Source organism: Pan troglodytes, chromosome 16 (assembly GCF_028858775.2).
Source record: "Pan troglodytes isolate AG18354 chromosome 16, NHGRI_mPanTro3-v2.0_pri, whole genome shotgun sequence".
Lineage (NCBI taxonomy): Eukaryota > Metazoa > Chordata > Mammalia > Primates > Hominidae > Pan > Pan troglodytes.
In genome coordinates this window covers 86,117,361-86,136,139 of record NC_072414.2, presented here as the reverse complement: position 1 = coordinate 86,136,139, position 18,779 = coordinate 86,117,361, and the positions used below count along the sequence as shown (strand labels likewise).

The 18,779-nt window shown below is 40.0% G+C and overlaps 1 protein-coding gene across 19 annotated transcripts in view; it reads right to left on the bottom strand.

Moving 5' to 3' along the window:
• MCTP2 (multiple C2 and transmembrane domain containing 2) overlaps positions 1–18,779 on the bottom strand; it is a 254,545-nt gene that overhangs the window by 146,102 nt on the left and 89,664 nt on the right. For all 19 annotated transcript variants that reach the window (XR_010151516.1, XR_010151517.1, XM_016927477.4 and 16 more), the window contains exon 5: positions 148–290. Coding sequence is in view for 10 of the 19 variants with exons in the window: in XM_016927477.4 (XP_016782966.2) it covers positions 148–290 (143 nt within the window). In the remaining 9 variants the exon portion in view is untranslated. The remainder of the gene's footprint in view (positions 1–147; positions 291–18,779) is intronic.

The following is an 18,779-nucleotide window of genomic DNA, read 5'->3' as shown; positions in this document are numbered from 1 at the left end:
CAGTATAAGGAATTTTTTCTATGTTATTATTTTTAATCTGTCCTAATAAAAGAATTAATTTTGGCAAGTTCACATCTAAGAGGACATGAGAAACTGCTGAGAAATGTTTTTAATAAAGGAGCATATTTGAAAGCCATCTGTGATTACCTTCACACGTAGCTTTTGATCAAGGCTTTGGATTGGCAATACAACTATCTCATCCCATACTGGGTTCAAGTTCTTATATATGACTTTACTTTTGTACAGCGTCTTCCCATTCAGCTTAAATTTCACATAAGGATCACTTGTGCCTTTAAAAGAAACAGAAAACAAGACAGAATTTTAAAATACATGTAAAAGCCTGGGACTTTCATTAAATAAAGATCCTTTCCCCACTCCCCAGGCTAATGTCTCCCTGCACAGAGATTAAAGGGCTCGGAGATGGAAGACAGGGAGATATGAAAGAATTTGGGGTAAATGAACGATTTTTTCCCTTTAGTGGTAGAATATAAATGGGCTCTCTGAGTAATTTTTATTTTCTTTCATTGTGGGTAGGTCACTCCTATACTACTCGCAAAAATTCAAGAAGTAAAATCTACCAGCACAAGCTAACAGGGTCAGTAGTCTTAGGGAGAAGCCCACCCCCTCCTAGGAACTGCAGCAAGTCAGTGAAAAGTGAAAGAAATCAGTTTCAAACATTTAGCCAGATGGCTGATTCAACAGAATCCTATACTTGAAAATATAATCATAATAAATAAAATCTCTGGAATCACTGGCTCAAAAGATGGCACGATGGGGCTACAAGTGAAACTGGAGGCGTAGAGATTAAATTGACAAAGTTGCCATTCTTTGCTGCGTCCCCGCACCTGCACTAAAGCAGCCAACATTGTCTCAGCCAGGGCAGCTGAACTCCACATCAGCCAGGCCCTCAGCTGGCCTCAGTGCTGACACCGCTGACCCGCCCGGCTCCTCCCTGGGAGCTCTGAAACAGACGCCAAAAGAAATGAATAATGTCCCTCCAGTCACTCTGCCCAAAGCAAAAAGAAGGGCTGATGGCAGACCCTCCTCCACACTTTTCAGATCAATGGAAGTAAAAAAAAAAAAAAAAAAAGCCTGCAAACATAATACATGAATTATGTATTGTGCGTGTGTTACATGCATGTGCGTCGCATGATACAATGCTTGGAATACACTTGTCCATTACTACCTAGTGAACGGTGGAAGAAGTAGGCACAAATGAATGAGCAATCAATGAGGAGATAAACGAAGGCCAGCTGATAACACTACAAAGAAAGAAAATCTAATTTGGGGAGTTACTATACTATAGTTAATTTTGAAACACGGCACAGTGAATAAGCATACAAAGACCAACAGCCCGGTCTGTTCACTGGTATCTCCCCTGTGCCTTGGACAGTACCCAAGATAGGCCCCCAGAATATTTACTGAAATGAATTGCTGATAGCAATGTCAAGCCAATATAGTCTAGGACTATTATATCAAAAATTAATTAGGCTACTGTATCATAACATTTATCAAATCATTAATATCCATCATGCATTACTTCAATCTTAAACTTTTTCAGCTCCTTTTAATATTTCTATTTAGCTCCAGTACTAAAAATTACTGAAAATGGAATGCACTACATTTCCCAGCTATTTGAAATGACATTAACATCACTACAAACTAAAATAGCAGCCATGGTTTAAAAGCCTTACTAGATTAAGTAAGGCATGATTTTGAGAAGTCAGCCTTCCAGTACTGCAAGCGTACTAACTTTAAATAAAAATTAAATAAGCTGCAAATAGATACATATACATAGTCAAATCTCACATTTTAAGTTTGAGAACATAGGAGTAGAAGCCCATCAGTCTTTATTTTAAACTTGGGCATGCACACGCGCATGTATGCGCACACACACACACACACACACCGTGTTCGGGGCAGTTCTGAGAAGAACAGTAAAAATGAATGCATTCACAGCCATTCAGTGAAATGCTCACTAGTGAGAGTACAGTCGCCCACCCCCTCCCTCCTACAGCAGAAGAGAACACCTCTGGCGAGGCAGACTTTAACAATCATTCTGATATATATATATAAAAAAGTGGGGGAAAACTATAATAAAAAGAGGCCTTTAATTAAATGAAATTGCCACTCTGGGATCAGGCCTTCATGCTTGTCAGCGTACTCTCAAAATAAACATCTCAAAACTAGGCCTCAGTGGTGTCAGTTTCTCACAGGCAAGGCATACTGGGTAATCCCCAGGCATCTTGACAGCTACATAATGTTCAAACTGTTTCACGGGTGAATGGCGGCAGTTGCGTGAAAGAAAATATTAATGTCTGGAATTAATAGAAAAAGGGACCGGGGTTTACAAAGCCAAACAAGGAAAGAGGGTGTCAAGTTAGTGCCGCATTAATTGTTAGGGAAAATTTGAGAGAAGGGGGAGCACATTGTGATTTTCTCTCTGAGCCTAAGTGCCTCACTGTCAGGGAAGTGACATCTCAACTAGGCAGCTTCTGAAAAGGGGTCGGCCACTCAGGAATGCAACTCCCAGATTATACAAATGATGAGATGACACCTGAATGGGTGGACTTTAACCTTGTTCACTGGGAGCTTCAGAAACAATGAGGCTCTTGTAGTAGTGTGGTACTCGGCGAGGAGAATGAAGCCAGGAGTCCAGAGACGGTGCCTCCATTCTGGGGCCGTCACCAATTCTGCCATGGGGACCTGAAGGAGTCCCTCAGCCTCAGACGTAGACTATCAACATGTTAAGCATTCATGGCCCGAGTGTCCTGCTCCATTCCAAACACACAGCAGTACATATATACATATATATGCATATATATACACACATACACACATATGCACATATATATACACATACATATATATGCACATACATACATATATATATATATATATGCGCTAAGCAAAACTAACAGCCAGTCATCAGTCCTCTAAAAATGTTGCACCCACTTCCCTTCCTAACGACCATGTGACAGCCCTTGTTTCTACTCCTGCCCACTGACACTACGGGTCATCATGTCTGCCTCGATGCTGCATCTGTCAGGCATGCTAATGTGCCACAAACAGCTTCCGGCCATTTCCGAGTGTGGCTCCATGCTGAGCACTCCAGGAGGTTACATGGTGCATCCATCCCAGATCCTGCTCTTCTTCACCTAAGGGGCAGCAGGCAACCCAGAAATATAACACAAAGTCCAAGAAGGAAGTGTCCCCACAGAAGTGAACCTGGGAATGAAGATGGCTCATAGGTGGGAAAGATTAGTTCCAGCTGGAGTACCAGTGGAGGCTGCAATAAAGAAGATGGGAGTTGAAACATGGGTGGATCAGAACAGGCAGAGAAGGTCATTCCAGCAGGAGGCATCTGCTCCAACAGCGAAGGAGGGAAGGAGACTCAAAATGACTAGAGCGGTGTGGTGCCGAGCATGCATTTCAATCTATCCAGAGATTAAGGGAAGAACACATAATGAGAAATAAAGTTGTAAAAAACAGACGAGTCAGAGGCCCAAGTAGCCTATAAAAGCAAAATAAGGAGTTTAGTTTATAATCTGTAATAAAGACAGGTGATTTTCCTCTTCTCCTTTTTTTAATTTTTAAGAAAAGTAATACATGCACACAACTCTGAAAGGGATGAAAAGTAAAATCTCTCCTCTAGTACTCTTCGCGGATTCTCATTTGCCTAATATACCCATCATAAATAGTTTCTTGGGCATTTTACAGGAAAAAAATAGAATTGTTTTTAGTGGACTCACGCTTTCACAATTAACATTCCTTGGAGCTCTGCTCATACCAGCAATGTAGATCAACTGTTTTTTAAAAAACTAACTGAATATATTTTCATTGCATTGTGTTAGTTTATGTAACTAGTTACTAAATAATGGATATTAATATCTTTTCCAATTTTATTAACTAGTACAAATAGGCAATCCTTCTATAATTATCTTTGGAGTCCGTAAGTGATTATATGCAGAGGAAAATTTTAACAATGAAACTGCTGGAGAAATGAATATGAAGGGCCCATGGTTTTGTCTTTTGCTTATGGAATTAAATGAGCCCCTTTATTATGGAAATCAATCAGCCATTGACTATAAGTCTTGTCAGAATTTGTTTAGACTTACGTTATTTCTGACAATAAGTGATTTTCATTTTTATTTCATCAAATTTACCTAAGTTGTATTTATGGCTTTGTAGGTTAACATCCTGTTTAGAAGCAATGTCGTACAAAATTTTAAATTAATTCAGCTATGTTTTCTTCCACTGATTTTATATTCCTTTTTTTTTTTTTTTTACACCACTTAAGCCTTTGGCTCATCTGGAATTACTTTAATACGAAGAGGGAAGGAAATTCAGGTTCACTCACGAGCAGCAGGGTAAAGTGTTCAGAGCCAAGGTTTAGAAATATAAATCTGACAGCAGCTTATAATTTAGAAGAAAGAAGAAAGAGGGTAAAGCTAGGAAACCTGGTAGCTGAGAAAATATAGCAACAGAGAGTTGAGGACTGAGGAGAAAGCTGGGACCAGACCACAAGAAGGACCTACTCAAGGTTTCGGAAAGTCGCCTAAAAAGTACTTCCATAGAACTTCATGGGAGGGGCACTCCACGGATGGGAAAGGGTACGTGATCCAAACCATTTAGAAAATCTGCTTACTATTTCCTAGCTTAGAACTTTCATAATATAGAGTAAAATATTAAACTATGTTAAGAAATGCAGTACAGACAAATAACAGGCTGGATACAGTGGCTCACGCCTATAATCTCAGCACTTTGAGAGGTCAAGGCAGGAGGATCACTTGAGGCCAGGAGTGTGAGACCAGCCTGAGTGATGCAGTGAGACCCCCCATCTCCACCGAAAAAAAAAAAAAAGTTTCAAAAAATTAGCTGGTTGTGGTTGCATGTGCCTGTGGTCCCAGCTACTCAGAAAGCTGAAGCAGGAGAATTGCTAGAGCCCAAGATTTAGAGTTTACCATGAGCTAGGATTATGCCACTGCACTATAACCTGGCTAACAGAGCAAGACCCTGTCTCTCTAAACAAACAAAATCAAAAAACACCTTAAAGTTTTCTACTCCATATTTTACAAATGTATTTAAATATAGAAAACATTATTTGGACCACCTATGAGTATATTATTAAATTTCTCCAAATCAAAGCTCCTTTGGAAGGTAAGATTAATGCCCAGAGGTGCCTAATATGCCCGGTAGATGGATTATACTTATGTGATGAATGAATGAATAAATTTTGAAGTTAGATGTACATGGTGAATTAAAGTCTCAGACCTTCCTTTTACTAACTATATAACTTTGGGCCATTTACTCAGCTTCCTTATGCCGTAATATCTTCACTTGTGAGATAGAAAACTATCAACTTCAAGGGATCATTTTGAGAACTGAATAATCCAGTATACTTCAATGATAGCAGGCTTCGGTCATTTGCTGAGAATGCCTCACGAATGCTATTTTTAGTATCACTACTGAAGTTATAAAGGGGAAGAGTGTATGACAATGCATGCAGCAGTAATTAAATATTCATTTATTTTACTTTGATTTTCCAAGTTAATGTACACTAATTTGTTTCTATAGTATTTCTTCTATTGCCACCTCTAAAGGTGTGAAATTTATATCATCGTCTCTTAGGTTTGATAGAAAATTCCTTATCTTACTTACTTCTCGCAGGGATTCTGTGTGATTTGGAAACATTTCTATAAAATAATCTGAGCTGTCCTAGAAAGAAAGAGCTGTATAAAAACTAAAAATCACTAAGTCCTCATAAGGACTGGCTGCTTCCTTACCTACTGTTGTATTCACTGAGGATCTCAGACCACTTTGGAGATACAATTAATAAAAATAACAGGCAGCTCAGTAAGGACCCATGGCAACTCACATCTATCATCAGGAAAGAGTCACCAAGAACTATAGAACTTGAAGACTTTGTTCTCCACTTCATTTTACTTATCATTTTTAGGAACTCTTACCACCTTGAGAGTGCTATTGAAGAACATGGCTGGTACCAATACAAATGGTGAATAGAAACAGTCAATATCACATTGAACAGCTCAAGAACAATTGTTAATATGCAAATAAAATGAACCTATAATGCAGCTCTAATTACAAACAACTTCTCTTTGCTTTTTTTTTTGATATAACTCATGGCAATGGTTTTTAAAAAAAAGTTTTTAAAAAAGAAAAAATATTCCCGTCTAGAAAAGCTTAATAAGCTGATATGTACTTCGAATTTATATGCTTAAATGTACACTTATCACATAAAGGGATCAGTCTTTATACAGTATTATTTACCTGCTTTCTTCAATTAATAAGACATCAGAATTCTTATACGCCTTGCTCCAAGACGGAGACTTGCTCTGTGGCTCAGGCTGGAGTACAGTGGCATGATCTCGGCTCACTGCAACCTACTCCACCTTCTGGGTTCAAGCAATTCTCCTGCCTCAGACTCCCAAGTAGCTGGGATTACAGATGCCCACCACCAGGCCCGGCTAATTTTTGTATTTTTAGTAGAGCCGAGGTTTCACCACGTTGGCCGGGCTGGTCTCGGATTCCTGACCTCGCAATCTGCCTGCCTCAGCATCCCAAAGTGCTGGGATTACAGGCATGTAATTTAAATATAAAACCACACCCGGCCCATAAATATATTTCTGCGATTCAGTTTAATGTTCACTTTATGTGTATGTCTGTGCATATATATGTATAAACTTACCATGTAACATTTTTTAAAAACTAGCTTTCCTAATTTGGACTAAAAATCCACTGTGTTGAATACAAAAGCATTATTTGTAGGAAAAGCTTACTTATTTGCTATCAGCAAAGCAGGTTTGCCAAGTTATAAAATTTAGCCATGCAATATATCCAAAAGAAATGTTGTCTTTAGCTTGAAAAATTTTCTAATCAAATGTATTTCCCAAAGTAGTTGTTTGCTCATGAAAGGAAATTATCCCCATATTTTTACACTAAGTTCACATTTTCAAATATCTGATAACTTTCTTTGGGAGAGCTTAAGATTTCAAATTCAAGTCAACAATTATTTACTAGCTCTTTAGGGACACTGAGCTACATATATAAAACCCCAATGACAAAACTAGTATTTGGAAACATATAAAACGTATATATTTTAAATTTTTTATCTAATAGGGTAAGAGTAATCAGTGACTATTCTATTTACACACATACATTTATAGTCTTCTGAATATACACACATATTTAGGATCTTCTCTTTTTGTTGGGAAAAGAATCATCCCTGAGCTTCTTTTAGATGGAATCTGTAAGTTCTGACTTTGACACCAGAAAAAATAAAAATAAAAACGTTGTTTCTAAGTTTTGAACAGGTGCTGCTGGCCTCTTACAGTAGAGCTGAGCCACTCAGCTCTAGTGCCGCTCTTTTAATTGACCTCTTCAGAAACCCTAATGGACATTACGGAAATTTACAGGACATTTTTCCTCGGCCATCTGAGAAAGAAGGAACTTCTCCCGTGCAGAGAAAAATCTATATTACTTCAGATAGTGGTAGATTCAAAGCAGCAGAATTCCAAGCCAGTGGTTTTATCCACCAAAATAAACAGAACATGCACATTCCCAGGCTTATCACGGCCCATCTTTCTTTTGCAGATAAGGGCCGCATGCTTCTCACAGCTGTTTTTGATACCAACCACAGAACAGTTTCTTCCCCAGTCTTCTACTGGCTTTCCTGTCCGTGTTTTGCCATTTAGCACACTCTGATTGAACTATTCCTGAACTTCTCTCCCAAATACAATTGACTTCCTTCCTCTAAATGGACCTGCCATGTATAACATTTCATTGGCTCCTTGGGCAAGGTCTGCCCATGGACAGACCCTGAGATGTAATAGCTCCAAGCAATTTACCAAAGTCCAATTTACTGGAAGAATTTCCAATGACCAATATACAGCGAAATCAATGACCTGAAATTTTCAATGTTACTAAAACTCGTTTAACTATTTATAAAGTTTATAGCAACTCATAGAGGATAAACAATGAGACATAAGGCAGGTCTAGGGAACTGGGGAAGGAGGTCTTCCTGGGTCTTCGGATTCTTCCCTGCACCACAGCCCCCCTGAACTTCCTCAGCCCCACCCCATACCATCCCAGACCTCCACATGCCTCCCCTGCCTTCTCCTACTCTCAGTCCCTCCCCCACCTCTTCCCCTAACATCTTGTCTTTTTCTGTCCTTACACTTCCCCTTTGTGGATCTGCAGCTTAAATTATGACATATTCAGTCTCTTCTATCATTTATTGTTTTGGCTTGACACAAATTAAATATTGTTTAAAATGCTTTTTTGGCTTTGTCTTTATAACCCATCAACTAAGATGAGCCAGAGACCTTCAAAAGCTATTTTTAAAAGTCCCCATCCAATATTTTTATGAATATCAATAGCTATAACTTTATAAATAGAAGAAGAAAAACACTGTCAGTATATTAACATGATGAATTCAGTAATTTCAGTGAATTGGTCATTTGGTTGAATAGATGATTGAACTAATTGGCTTTTGGCAAAGTGGTCATTAAAAACATATGCCTGGGCTGGGCATGGTGACTCATGCCTGTGATCCCAGCGCTTTGGGAGGCCGAGGCAGGCGGATTGCTTGAGCTCAGAATTCAAGACAAGCCTGGGCAACATGGCAAAATCCCACCTCTACAAAAAATACAGAAATTAGCCAGGCAAGGTGGTGCGCAGCTTTTGTCCCAGCTACTTGGGGGGCTGAAGTGGGAGGACTGCTTGAGCCTGGGAGGCAGAGGTTGCAGTGAGCCAAGATTGTACCACTGCACTCCAGCCTGGGCAACAGAGTGAGACCCTGTTTCAAAACAAACAAACAAACAAACAAACAAACACTCCCATATGCCTGCATCTCTATTCTTGGTCACCCCAATAAGGGTGTGAACTTTGGCTTAGAAACCTCATACATGGTTGTCCCTGTAACACCAAAAAATGAGGGCCCCATGTAAAGTTAGAAGAAGGCAATGACAACATAGAAAAAAGGGAGAGGAGAGGCAGCAGCTAGAATACTACAATAAAAAGAGACTAGAAGGGTTTAGAGGAGAAAAAAAAATAAGAAAGGAGTAAGCCAGAGAATCAATGAATACAGTTGCTTAGAATCTCTATAAAGGGTGAAATCTACAAGACCTATATGCATATTAGTAATCTGTGTTCCAGAAATCCATTATTACCAAAGCATACATGATTATTGATACTCTTGCATTCTCCTTATTAAAAATTACTAAAAATAATCCCCCACCCAAGCCACTATTTAAGCACAAATCTAAGTCTAAGAAAATGGACACCAGCCTTTATAGAAAAAAATAGAACAGGACCAAAATTCAAGAATAACATTAACATGGGAATGATCTCCTTTAATCCTACAAAAGGAGATAGACATGCTTTACACTGCTTCTTTAAGGATGAGGAATACTTTTCAGCCTTATAAAAGGAGATCCTGCCATTTGCAATGACATGAATAAACCTGGAGGACATTACGCTACGTGAAATAAGCCAGGCATAGAAAAAACACGCCATGTGGTCTTTCATATGTGGCATCTAAAAAGAAATCAAATACACACAAACAAAAAGTAGAAGACTTTTCTCCAAGTGAAGGGGAGCAAAGAAATAGGGTGAAGTAGGTCAATGGCACTGAGGTGCAGTTATGTAAGATGAGTGAGTCTGGAGACCTACCATACGATAAGGACTCTAGTTAATGGAAGGGTATTGTATATTAAAAATGTATTAAGAGAATAGATTTTAAGTGCTCTTACCACACACAAAGAAGTAACTATGTGATGATGGATATGTTAATTGGCTTCACTGTAGGAAGCATTTCACTATGTGATATGGTTTGGATGTGTATCCCCATCCACACCTCATATTGAGACGTAATCCCTAATGTTGGAGGTGGGGCCCGGTGGGAGGTCATCCGGTCATGGTGGTGGATTTCTCATGAATGGCTCTGCATCATCCCTGTTGGTACTGTCTTCATGACAGTGAGCGAATTCTCAAGAGATCCGATTGTTTAAAAGTGTGTGGCACCTCCCTGCTCTGTCTCTCTTGCTCCTGCTCTGACCATGTGACATGCTTGCTCCCTGGAAGCCATGATTGTAAGCTCCTCAGAAGCCAGCATCATCCTTCCTGTACAGCCTGTGGAACCATGAGCCAATGAAGGCTCTTTATCTTTATAAATTATCCAGTCTCAGGTATTTATAGCAATGCAAGAACAGACTACTAATACATTATGTATATCAAAACATCATGTTGTGCCTTAAATATATGTAATAAAAAATTTTTTTAAAGGATGAGGAAAGTTAGAAAGTTCAGAGCTGAGCCTTGAACCCAGACTGTTTTCACTCTGAAGGCTTCAGAACTACAGTAATTTTACAAAATAGCCCCCAAATTCTGTGGTACTTAATAAAAAAGTAGGGTATCTGTCCCCACTCCTCTTGAATTGGGTGACTGCTTCAACCACTGTGGTGCAGTGTTCCTTCCAAGGCTGCATCATAAAAGATGACGCAGCTTCTGCCTTGTGCTGGGACCCTTGTGCCTGGAGCCCTCAGCTTCCACATAAAAAGCTTAGTGACTCTGAAGCTGCCATGTCATGAGGAAGACATGCTGCATGGGGAGGCCTCATGTGGAACCATCTTCATCTTCCAGACACCTGATTCCACACACACAATATGGGAATCAACAAGCCTTCAAGTCTTCCAAAGATAGGACCCCAATAGCCAAGTCCTCCCAACCTTCAACTCTTCCCAGGTGAAGCCCCAGACAGCATGCAGCAAAAACAGGCCATCTCCATTGGGCTTTGTCCAAACTTACACTCCCAGAATTCACGAACACATGGTTGCTACTGAGATTCAAGGCAATTTGTTACATAGAGAGAGTCTCAAGAATAACACCCTTCACCATGACAGGCCACACTCCCTGCCTCAAACTCGGCAAGGAATGATGGTGTGATAGGACTAACTGTCACTGAAATCAAAACTCAGCCATGAGTAAATCACGGACATGTGGGAATACGCAACACACGTCAACGTGCGCACAGGCAGAATATCTCTTACCAACTTTACAGACAATGAAACAAATACATTAAAAGAGTGACTTGAAACACAGCAAGTATCATTGTGGTATAGAAATAAACACTTGATAGGCCGGGCGCGGTGGCTCACACCTGGAATCCCAGCACTTTGGGAGGCCAAGGCGGGTGGATCACGAGGTCAGGAGATCAAGACAATCCTGGCTAACACAGTGAAACCCCGTCTCTACTAAAAATACAAAAAATTAGCCAGGCGTGGTGGCGGGCACCTGTAGTCCCAGCTACTCATGAGGCTGAGGCAGGAGAATGGTATGAACCCAGGAGGCAGAGCTTGCAGTGAGCCAAGATCACGCCACTGCACTCCAGCCTGGGTGACAGAGCAAGACTCCCATCTCAAAAAAAAAAAAAAAAGAAAAAGAAAAGAAAGAAACACTTGATAAAAACCACCCCCTCAAGAGAAGCCCCAATCAAGCAAATAGAAGACATGCTACATTTAATTCAAGCCAATGATGTTTGGTTGGGTGTAAGGCAATTTTCTTACACGCAGCAGGAATAGAAAACATCCCAATTTTGCTCCATAGGAATTGAGATGGGGTTCCACAGAAAACAGATAAACCGACTCAATAAAGCAGCAAAGCATCAAGACATTCTGAGCAATCCACAAGTCTGCACAGAGTCCCAAAACAAAACCATACAACAAAAATCTTCAGAGGAAATGGTTCAGTTGTGGGAATACATTAAAGACTGTTGGGACAAACATGTCCGGTGATGATCTGTACCAAGTGGCAAAGGAATAAACAGAAACCCATTTTAAAACTCAGCTCTAATCACTTACTGCAGGACATCCGCAAGCTACCGAAACTCAAAGAGTGAAGGAAAACCACTCCTGTGTTACAGAATGGGTGTCTGCATCTTTGAAAGGTTCACATTTGCTCTTGAACGACAATTTTTCTGATACACTGGCCCAGATGTGGCCAATGATCTCATGCCATCTGGTGTTCAGAGAAGGTACTGCAATGAGAAGCAAATCCCAAATGTTGCAAAATAAAAAGGACTGAATTTTCAATACAATAAAACTCTGGTGTGGAGCTGATGCCGAACAAGAGAACAATATCAATAGGCATCAAAGCGAAACTGTTGAAGCAGCTTCCAATATGTGCTGCAATTTAATGTATACTTAAAAAGTGACCGTCACATCATTACGAAAAGAAATATTTAGTCCTAGTTAGATAGATAGCCATTTGGTTCAAGTAAAACTCAGTTCCTCCTCTGGGCCAGAAACTAAGTAAACTTGACAGAGATCAAAGAAATAAATGAAACAATGTAAAACTAGATAGAAAAGAGAAGAAATGTAGGTGAATGTGTGTGTCTCTCAAGAAGCTTTCTAGATAAAAAATGACACTTTCCAGAAAAGAATCGTAAGATTAAAAATATTTTTGCAACAAACACTTTATAAACAAAATCTAAAGGCAAGTGACAAATTTTAAAAATGCATGTGAACATGCCCAGGAGACAGAATGAACAACAGTGATGCAGGAACAGACTATGCAGAGAAGCAAATATCTCATTAACCAAACATATTTAAAGGTCCAAATTGATGAAAACAATTTAAAGAAAAAAACAAGACAACACTTTCCTTCTATCAAATTAACAAAGATATGGCTAGGCACGGTGGCTAATGCCTGTAATCCCAGCACTTTGGGAGGCCGAGGTGGGCGGAGGGGGGATCACCTGAGGTCAAGAGTTCGAGACCAGCCTGGCTAACAGGGTGAAACGCCATCTCTACTAAAAACACAAAAATTAGCCAGGCGTGGTGGCCCATGCCTGTAATCCCAGCTACTCAGGAGGCTGAGGCAGGAGAATTGCTTGAACCCGGGAGGCAGAAGTTGTAGGAAGCTGAGATCATGCCACTGCGCTCCAGCCTGGGAGACAGAGCGAGACTCAGTCTCAAAAAAAAAAAAAAAAAAAAGTAACAACAATATTCCACATAACAAGGTAGGTGAGAAACAAAAAGTGGCCCATTTTCACACACCAGTAGGTCAACAAAATAGGTCTTTCTCAAGAGTAAATTGGCAATTTTGTAATGAGAATCTTGAAATGCTCAGATCATATAACACAAAAAATGCAATCCACCTGAATAAATAACTCACTTGCAAATATATGAAAAAGTAACCTGTACACACAGATTTAGGTATAAGAACTTTTGTTGTGGCATTATTCCTAATATTACAAATTTTGAACAAACTTAATTCAGAATGTTGACTGAACAAAGCATGGTGCCCTAAGCTTTTAATTTCTTCTCCAAAATAAAGTTTTTATAATACAGAGAAAAATGTGTAGAGAGAAAACACCAGGTAACCAAACATTTAAAAGCCAGATTCTCTTTCATTTTAGAAAGAAAAATAGATTTTAAAAATCGGGGCGGGCCAGCCACGGTGGCTCATGCCTGTAATCCCAGCACTTTGGGAGGCTGAGGCAGGCAGATCACAAGGTCAGGAGATCGAGACCATCCTGGCCAACATGGTGAAACCCCCATCACTACTAAAAATACAAAAATTAGCTGGGCATGGTGGCGCATGCCTGTAATCCCAGCTACTCGGGAGGCTGATGCAGGAGAATCACTTGAACCAGAGAGGCAGAGGTTGCAGTGAGCCGAGATCGCGCCACTGTACTCCAGCCTGGCAACAGACCAAGACTCCGTCTCAAAAAAAAAAAAAAAAAAAAAAATCGGAGCGATGGAGTAGAGTAGGTTCAGAATTTCGGTAAGGCCTAGTGGTGTGCCTTCGTCAACACCAGTTTTACTCATGAAGGGGCATTTTCTAGGTCAAATTTATGATGGGGAAAATTAAACCTCAATCCACGACAGAGTCTTTATTCAAATAAGGTGCCTTTTAAAAGAGTCTCTCATTTCTCCTGTTTCACAGAAAATAAGACCTGACCTCAGAAAACACCTTTCACAACCCTCACACCACCCAGGTTAGAGGTGGTGGTGGTGGCAGGGGGAGGAACTTTTATCTCAAAAGAAGTAAAAGAGCAAAAAGATACACAAAAGGTACAAAAATTGATGAGGAAACTGGGAAGATAAGCCCACAATAAAAAGGATGGGAAAATCACAAAGTCATTCCTGTTCCCACAGGCGAAATGCAAAAACAAAACCCAAACTAGAATAACTATACCAAGAATAACTATGACAATTCACACGGCAATAGTAACAGCTAATGTTTATTGCATATGACTGTTTCAGCTCCACCCACGCCACGGCCCCGCCCCACCACCACCACCAAGTCTCCACAAGCACACACACCAGGTTAATCCTACCGCAAGCCTAGCAGGCTCATGGCTAGACAGTGTCTGAGCTAGAATCCAAACTCCGGTGGTCCATGTCCAAAGACCACGCATGACCCTCACCCACCATCCAGCACTCTTCAGCACGTCACATCATGGCACAAAACAAAATGATGTCTGTAGGGCACGGCAGGGTTTATGGTGGCCCAAGCCTAACAGAGGTGCCCAGAGGGCTGCCAGAATGAATACTTCAGTACATCCCATTCAGAACACACCTGTTGGGAAGCTACACCGCTGCTCAGTATACAATACAGAGTTCTAGCAACATCATAAAAATTAGCCTGCTAAATAGCAAAAGAAAACCAGGACTTAAATCAGTCATTTTAACTTTTTGGTAACAATTTAGTAATTTATTAAACAACAATAATTGAATAATAATATAATAAACAATAAGATAACAATTATTTAATAATATTAAAAATTATGCTATGTAACACCGATTACATAGCATAATTCTCACAGTATCGAGAGATCCTTACATTTTTTCTCTGAACTACTTTTAAATATGAACATGACTTATGTAGCACATTTTTTTCCATTATCTGCATATAAAGCTGCCATTGCTCTAGAAACGAACGTCAGATATCTACCTGTGCTGGAAATTGAGAAAGAGAGCAGTTTTCTGAATGAGTGTTCATTTATTTTCATCCACTAAAACTCGCATCAAAAAAGACCATCAAACCTCAACCTACAGCTGAAGTGATTTTCACGGCCCTAGTAATGTGACAGCGAACTTCAATTAACTTTTCTTTCCCTTTTGCAACGCTATAGAGTGGCCACAAGAGGGCACCAGCAACACAGTATTCCCTCAGCCCACAGTGGTAAACTACTACAGCTGCCTAACATTACAGAAAAGCATAGGGTTTTAAAGCGAGGGCTATTGTTTTCCATGTATTAGTGCCCTACGAGCCAGCAGGGTATGAGCTGAGCATTTTGCACAGGACGAGAGACCTGCCCATATCGCAAGGCTGAAGTTCAAGCCAGGCCTGGAGCATAGCACCAGCTCTAAGACGCCAGAACACCTCCTCCTCGGCCACATTCCTTCCCATGGGAAATGGACCCAGGGTTCAATTTCCTCCATGCATCAACCAAATCATGAAGCAGTTGGAATTAAAGGCGACTGCTCACATATTTCTTCTGCTTTACCAATCTCAAAGTTTAAGACAGCCAAGAGCTACTCAGATCGAGAACTTAAAACAAGTGTAAGTCCTATTTGGTCGAAAACAATACATCTTGTATAACATCCCGGAAAATAATGGAAAGGAAATGGGGAATATAAGGAAATAAAAGGAAAACGTTAGGATGAAGAAAAGGAGAGTAGAAAGAGCAAAGAAAGATGAGAGAAATAGAAGAGGGGACAGGGAGGGTCAGATGAACACAACACACAGGCAATGGCTGAGACAGCAGAGATTCAGGAAGATGGCGGCCATTCTTCCTATGCGGATTGCTAACGAAGGTGAGCTCAGTGCCATGCCTGGACCATTGACAGCATCTGAGCAAGACTCGTTCGTAGAAAGACCACTACAGCAGCCAAAGTCATCCAACAACAAATAATAACAGTAATAATAACAGGGCTGCTTAGTTTACTCCTGAGCTCCCCAATACCAGACCTCCTCTTGTCGAGGCTGAAGGCCCACATGCCAAAGATTCAAAGGAAATTCTTGAAGAACTGGAAAACCACCTGCAAGGAACAATCTTCTAAATGTGGCCACACTTCCAGAGCTACCTGATCCAAACTTCTCAGCCTCCCATGATAGTCTTCTGTGCCCATGATTATTCATGGGTATTAAGCATGCTTAAGACGGGGGGGGGTTCTTAGTCTCCCACCAACTTCATTTTTCATTACCCATAGGTTTTTGTTTTTTTAAGTATGCACACATACACACACTGAGAGGCCACAGCTAAAGACCCTGAGGTGTCCTGGTTGCAACTATACAATATTACCCCTTTCCCAACACCATTGCTAAACCTGCCCATTGTTCTGAAGCCAGACTTCCTTGTGAGTCTTTCTAAAGAACAATTAACAATGGTGTAGTTCAGCAATCTTCACCAAAACTCCCAGAAAAATCTCCAAATCCCACCTTGATAACCTGCTTAACATACCAGCTCTGTGTTTGAACCAGGGAAGGGAGTGATTTAGATAAAACCTCACAGCTCTTTATGCCAGTGAAGCCTATTTCCCAGCCTCTCGCTGATGGCATCACAGCAGAGACAGGGAACTCTGGTATCTGAGACCTTTTCTGCATGTGTTTCCTCGTGGGCAAAGTCACCAAAAACTTCCTATGCTCAATCACATACCCTCTAAGCACTTTCTAACATCCTTTCTTGGGGTTTGTGAGCTGTCTTTTCCTAAGGGAGACACCATATTCTTCCACTCCACTGCTCAGTTAAATAGCAAGAAAATGACTTTTTATTACCCAACATCTCCAGATTTTTCTGCATGATTTCATGTCGTATTTCCAAGATGCTTCCGCTGAAAGCATTAGCCTCAACTCTTGATGACTGCCTAATTGGATTATACCATCTTTGTTGTAGATGTTTTTAAAGCAGTTTTTCAAAGCAAAAATCCAAAAATCAGACCATGATATTCTAGGCAGAGGTCAACAAACTTTGGCCCATCAGTTAAATCCAGACCACTGCCTGTTTTTGTAAATAAATTTATATTGGAAAACAGCTATGTTCATTTGTTTATTGTCTATGGCTGCTTTCTCACTATGTCAAGAGTTAATTTTCACTTATAGCCCATAAAGCCATAAAAAGTCTACTAATCCATGTTCTAGACAGAAAGTAACATAGACAGTAATGATTATGTAACAATCCGAAGAAAATGCAGAACTCCTTCCTTAGCAGAGAGTGATTCATCAAAATAGCTTTTCTCCCTAAAAAAAAAAAAATTCAAAAACAGGGACTGTGCAATTGGAATTAAAGGCCCTAAAGCTGCTGCTCCTCCATGGTCAAGGTTGCAACACATTTGAATAACTCTGAAGGAGCCTCTGTCATAATGAAAAATATGTGATTAATTAGATCTGTGTTTTTTACTTAAAATTAAATACATGATTCCACATAGGAAAATAAAATACAAGTGACTCTTGAAAACATGCATTTGAACAACTGCAAGGGTTCACTTATACAGAATTTTTGTCCTCCTCTGCATCTCCTGAGACAGCAAGACCAAACCCTGGTCTTTCACCTCCTCCTCAGCCAACTGGATGTGAAGACAATGAGGGTGCAGGCTTTTATGATGATCCACTTTCACTTAACGAATAGTAAATCTACTTTCTCTCTTTTATGATTTTCTTAACACTTTTTCTCTAGCTTACCTTATTATAAGAATACAGTATATAATACATATACAAAATATATGCCAATGGGCTGTTTATGTTATCAGTAAGGCTTCTGGTCAACAGTAGGCCACTAGTAGTTGTGTTTTGGGGAATTCGAAAGTTATATGTGGATTTCTGACTGCATGAGGGGTTGGCACCCCTAACCTCCTGCATTGTTTATTGATTAGCTGTATTTTAAAAACCCTGTGCTAAAGACAGATCACAGAGAGAGCACAGAGAAATTGGCAAACTGACACAGGTTAAGGACCAAGGATCTAATTCAATGACGGGGGAGCTGACATGGAACACAGCAATGAGTTCTGTACTGGGAGTCAAGAACATGGCCAACCTGCATTATGATTATTCATTAATTACTATAACAACATATCTATTGCCTATTTTCTAAATGTAGGCCACTATGTCATCTATACATCTTTATTAATAATAATAGTACATATTTATGGGGTACACGTAATATTTTGATACATGCATACAATGTGTAATGATCAAATCATCACCTCAAACACATCATTTCTTTGTGTTGGGAATATTCCAAATCTTCTCTTCTATTTTGAAATATATAATAAATTATTATTAAGTATAGTCACCCTACTGAGCCATTGAACACTATAACTTATTCTTTCTACTGTATTTTTGTACCCCTTAACCAACCCTTCTTCATTTTCCCCATTCCCACCCTTCCCAGCCTCTGGTAGTAAGCATTCTCCTCTCTGTCTCCACAGATCAACTTTCTAGCTCACACGTGAGTCAGAATATGGGATATTTGTCTTTTTGTGCCTGACTTATTTTACTTAACATTTTGTCCCCCAACCTCATCCATATTGTTTTACTTTTTTCAGTCCTTACAATCACATTATGAGGCAAGGTACATCACACCCATTTTAGAGAGGTTATGTAAGTTGTACAAGGAGGTCACAAAGCCAAGTAGTAGACCAAATCCAAATCCTCTTCTTGTCCCACTGAGCCACCCAGTCTGCTCTGAATCTTGCCTCCCAAAGTGACCCTCGATAAGTCATTCAATTTTTGTGCTTCCATTTCCTGAATTA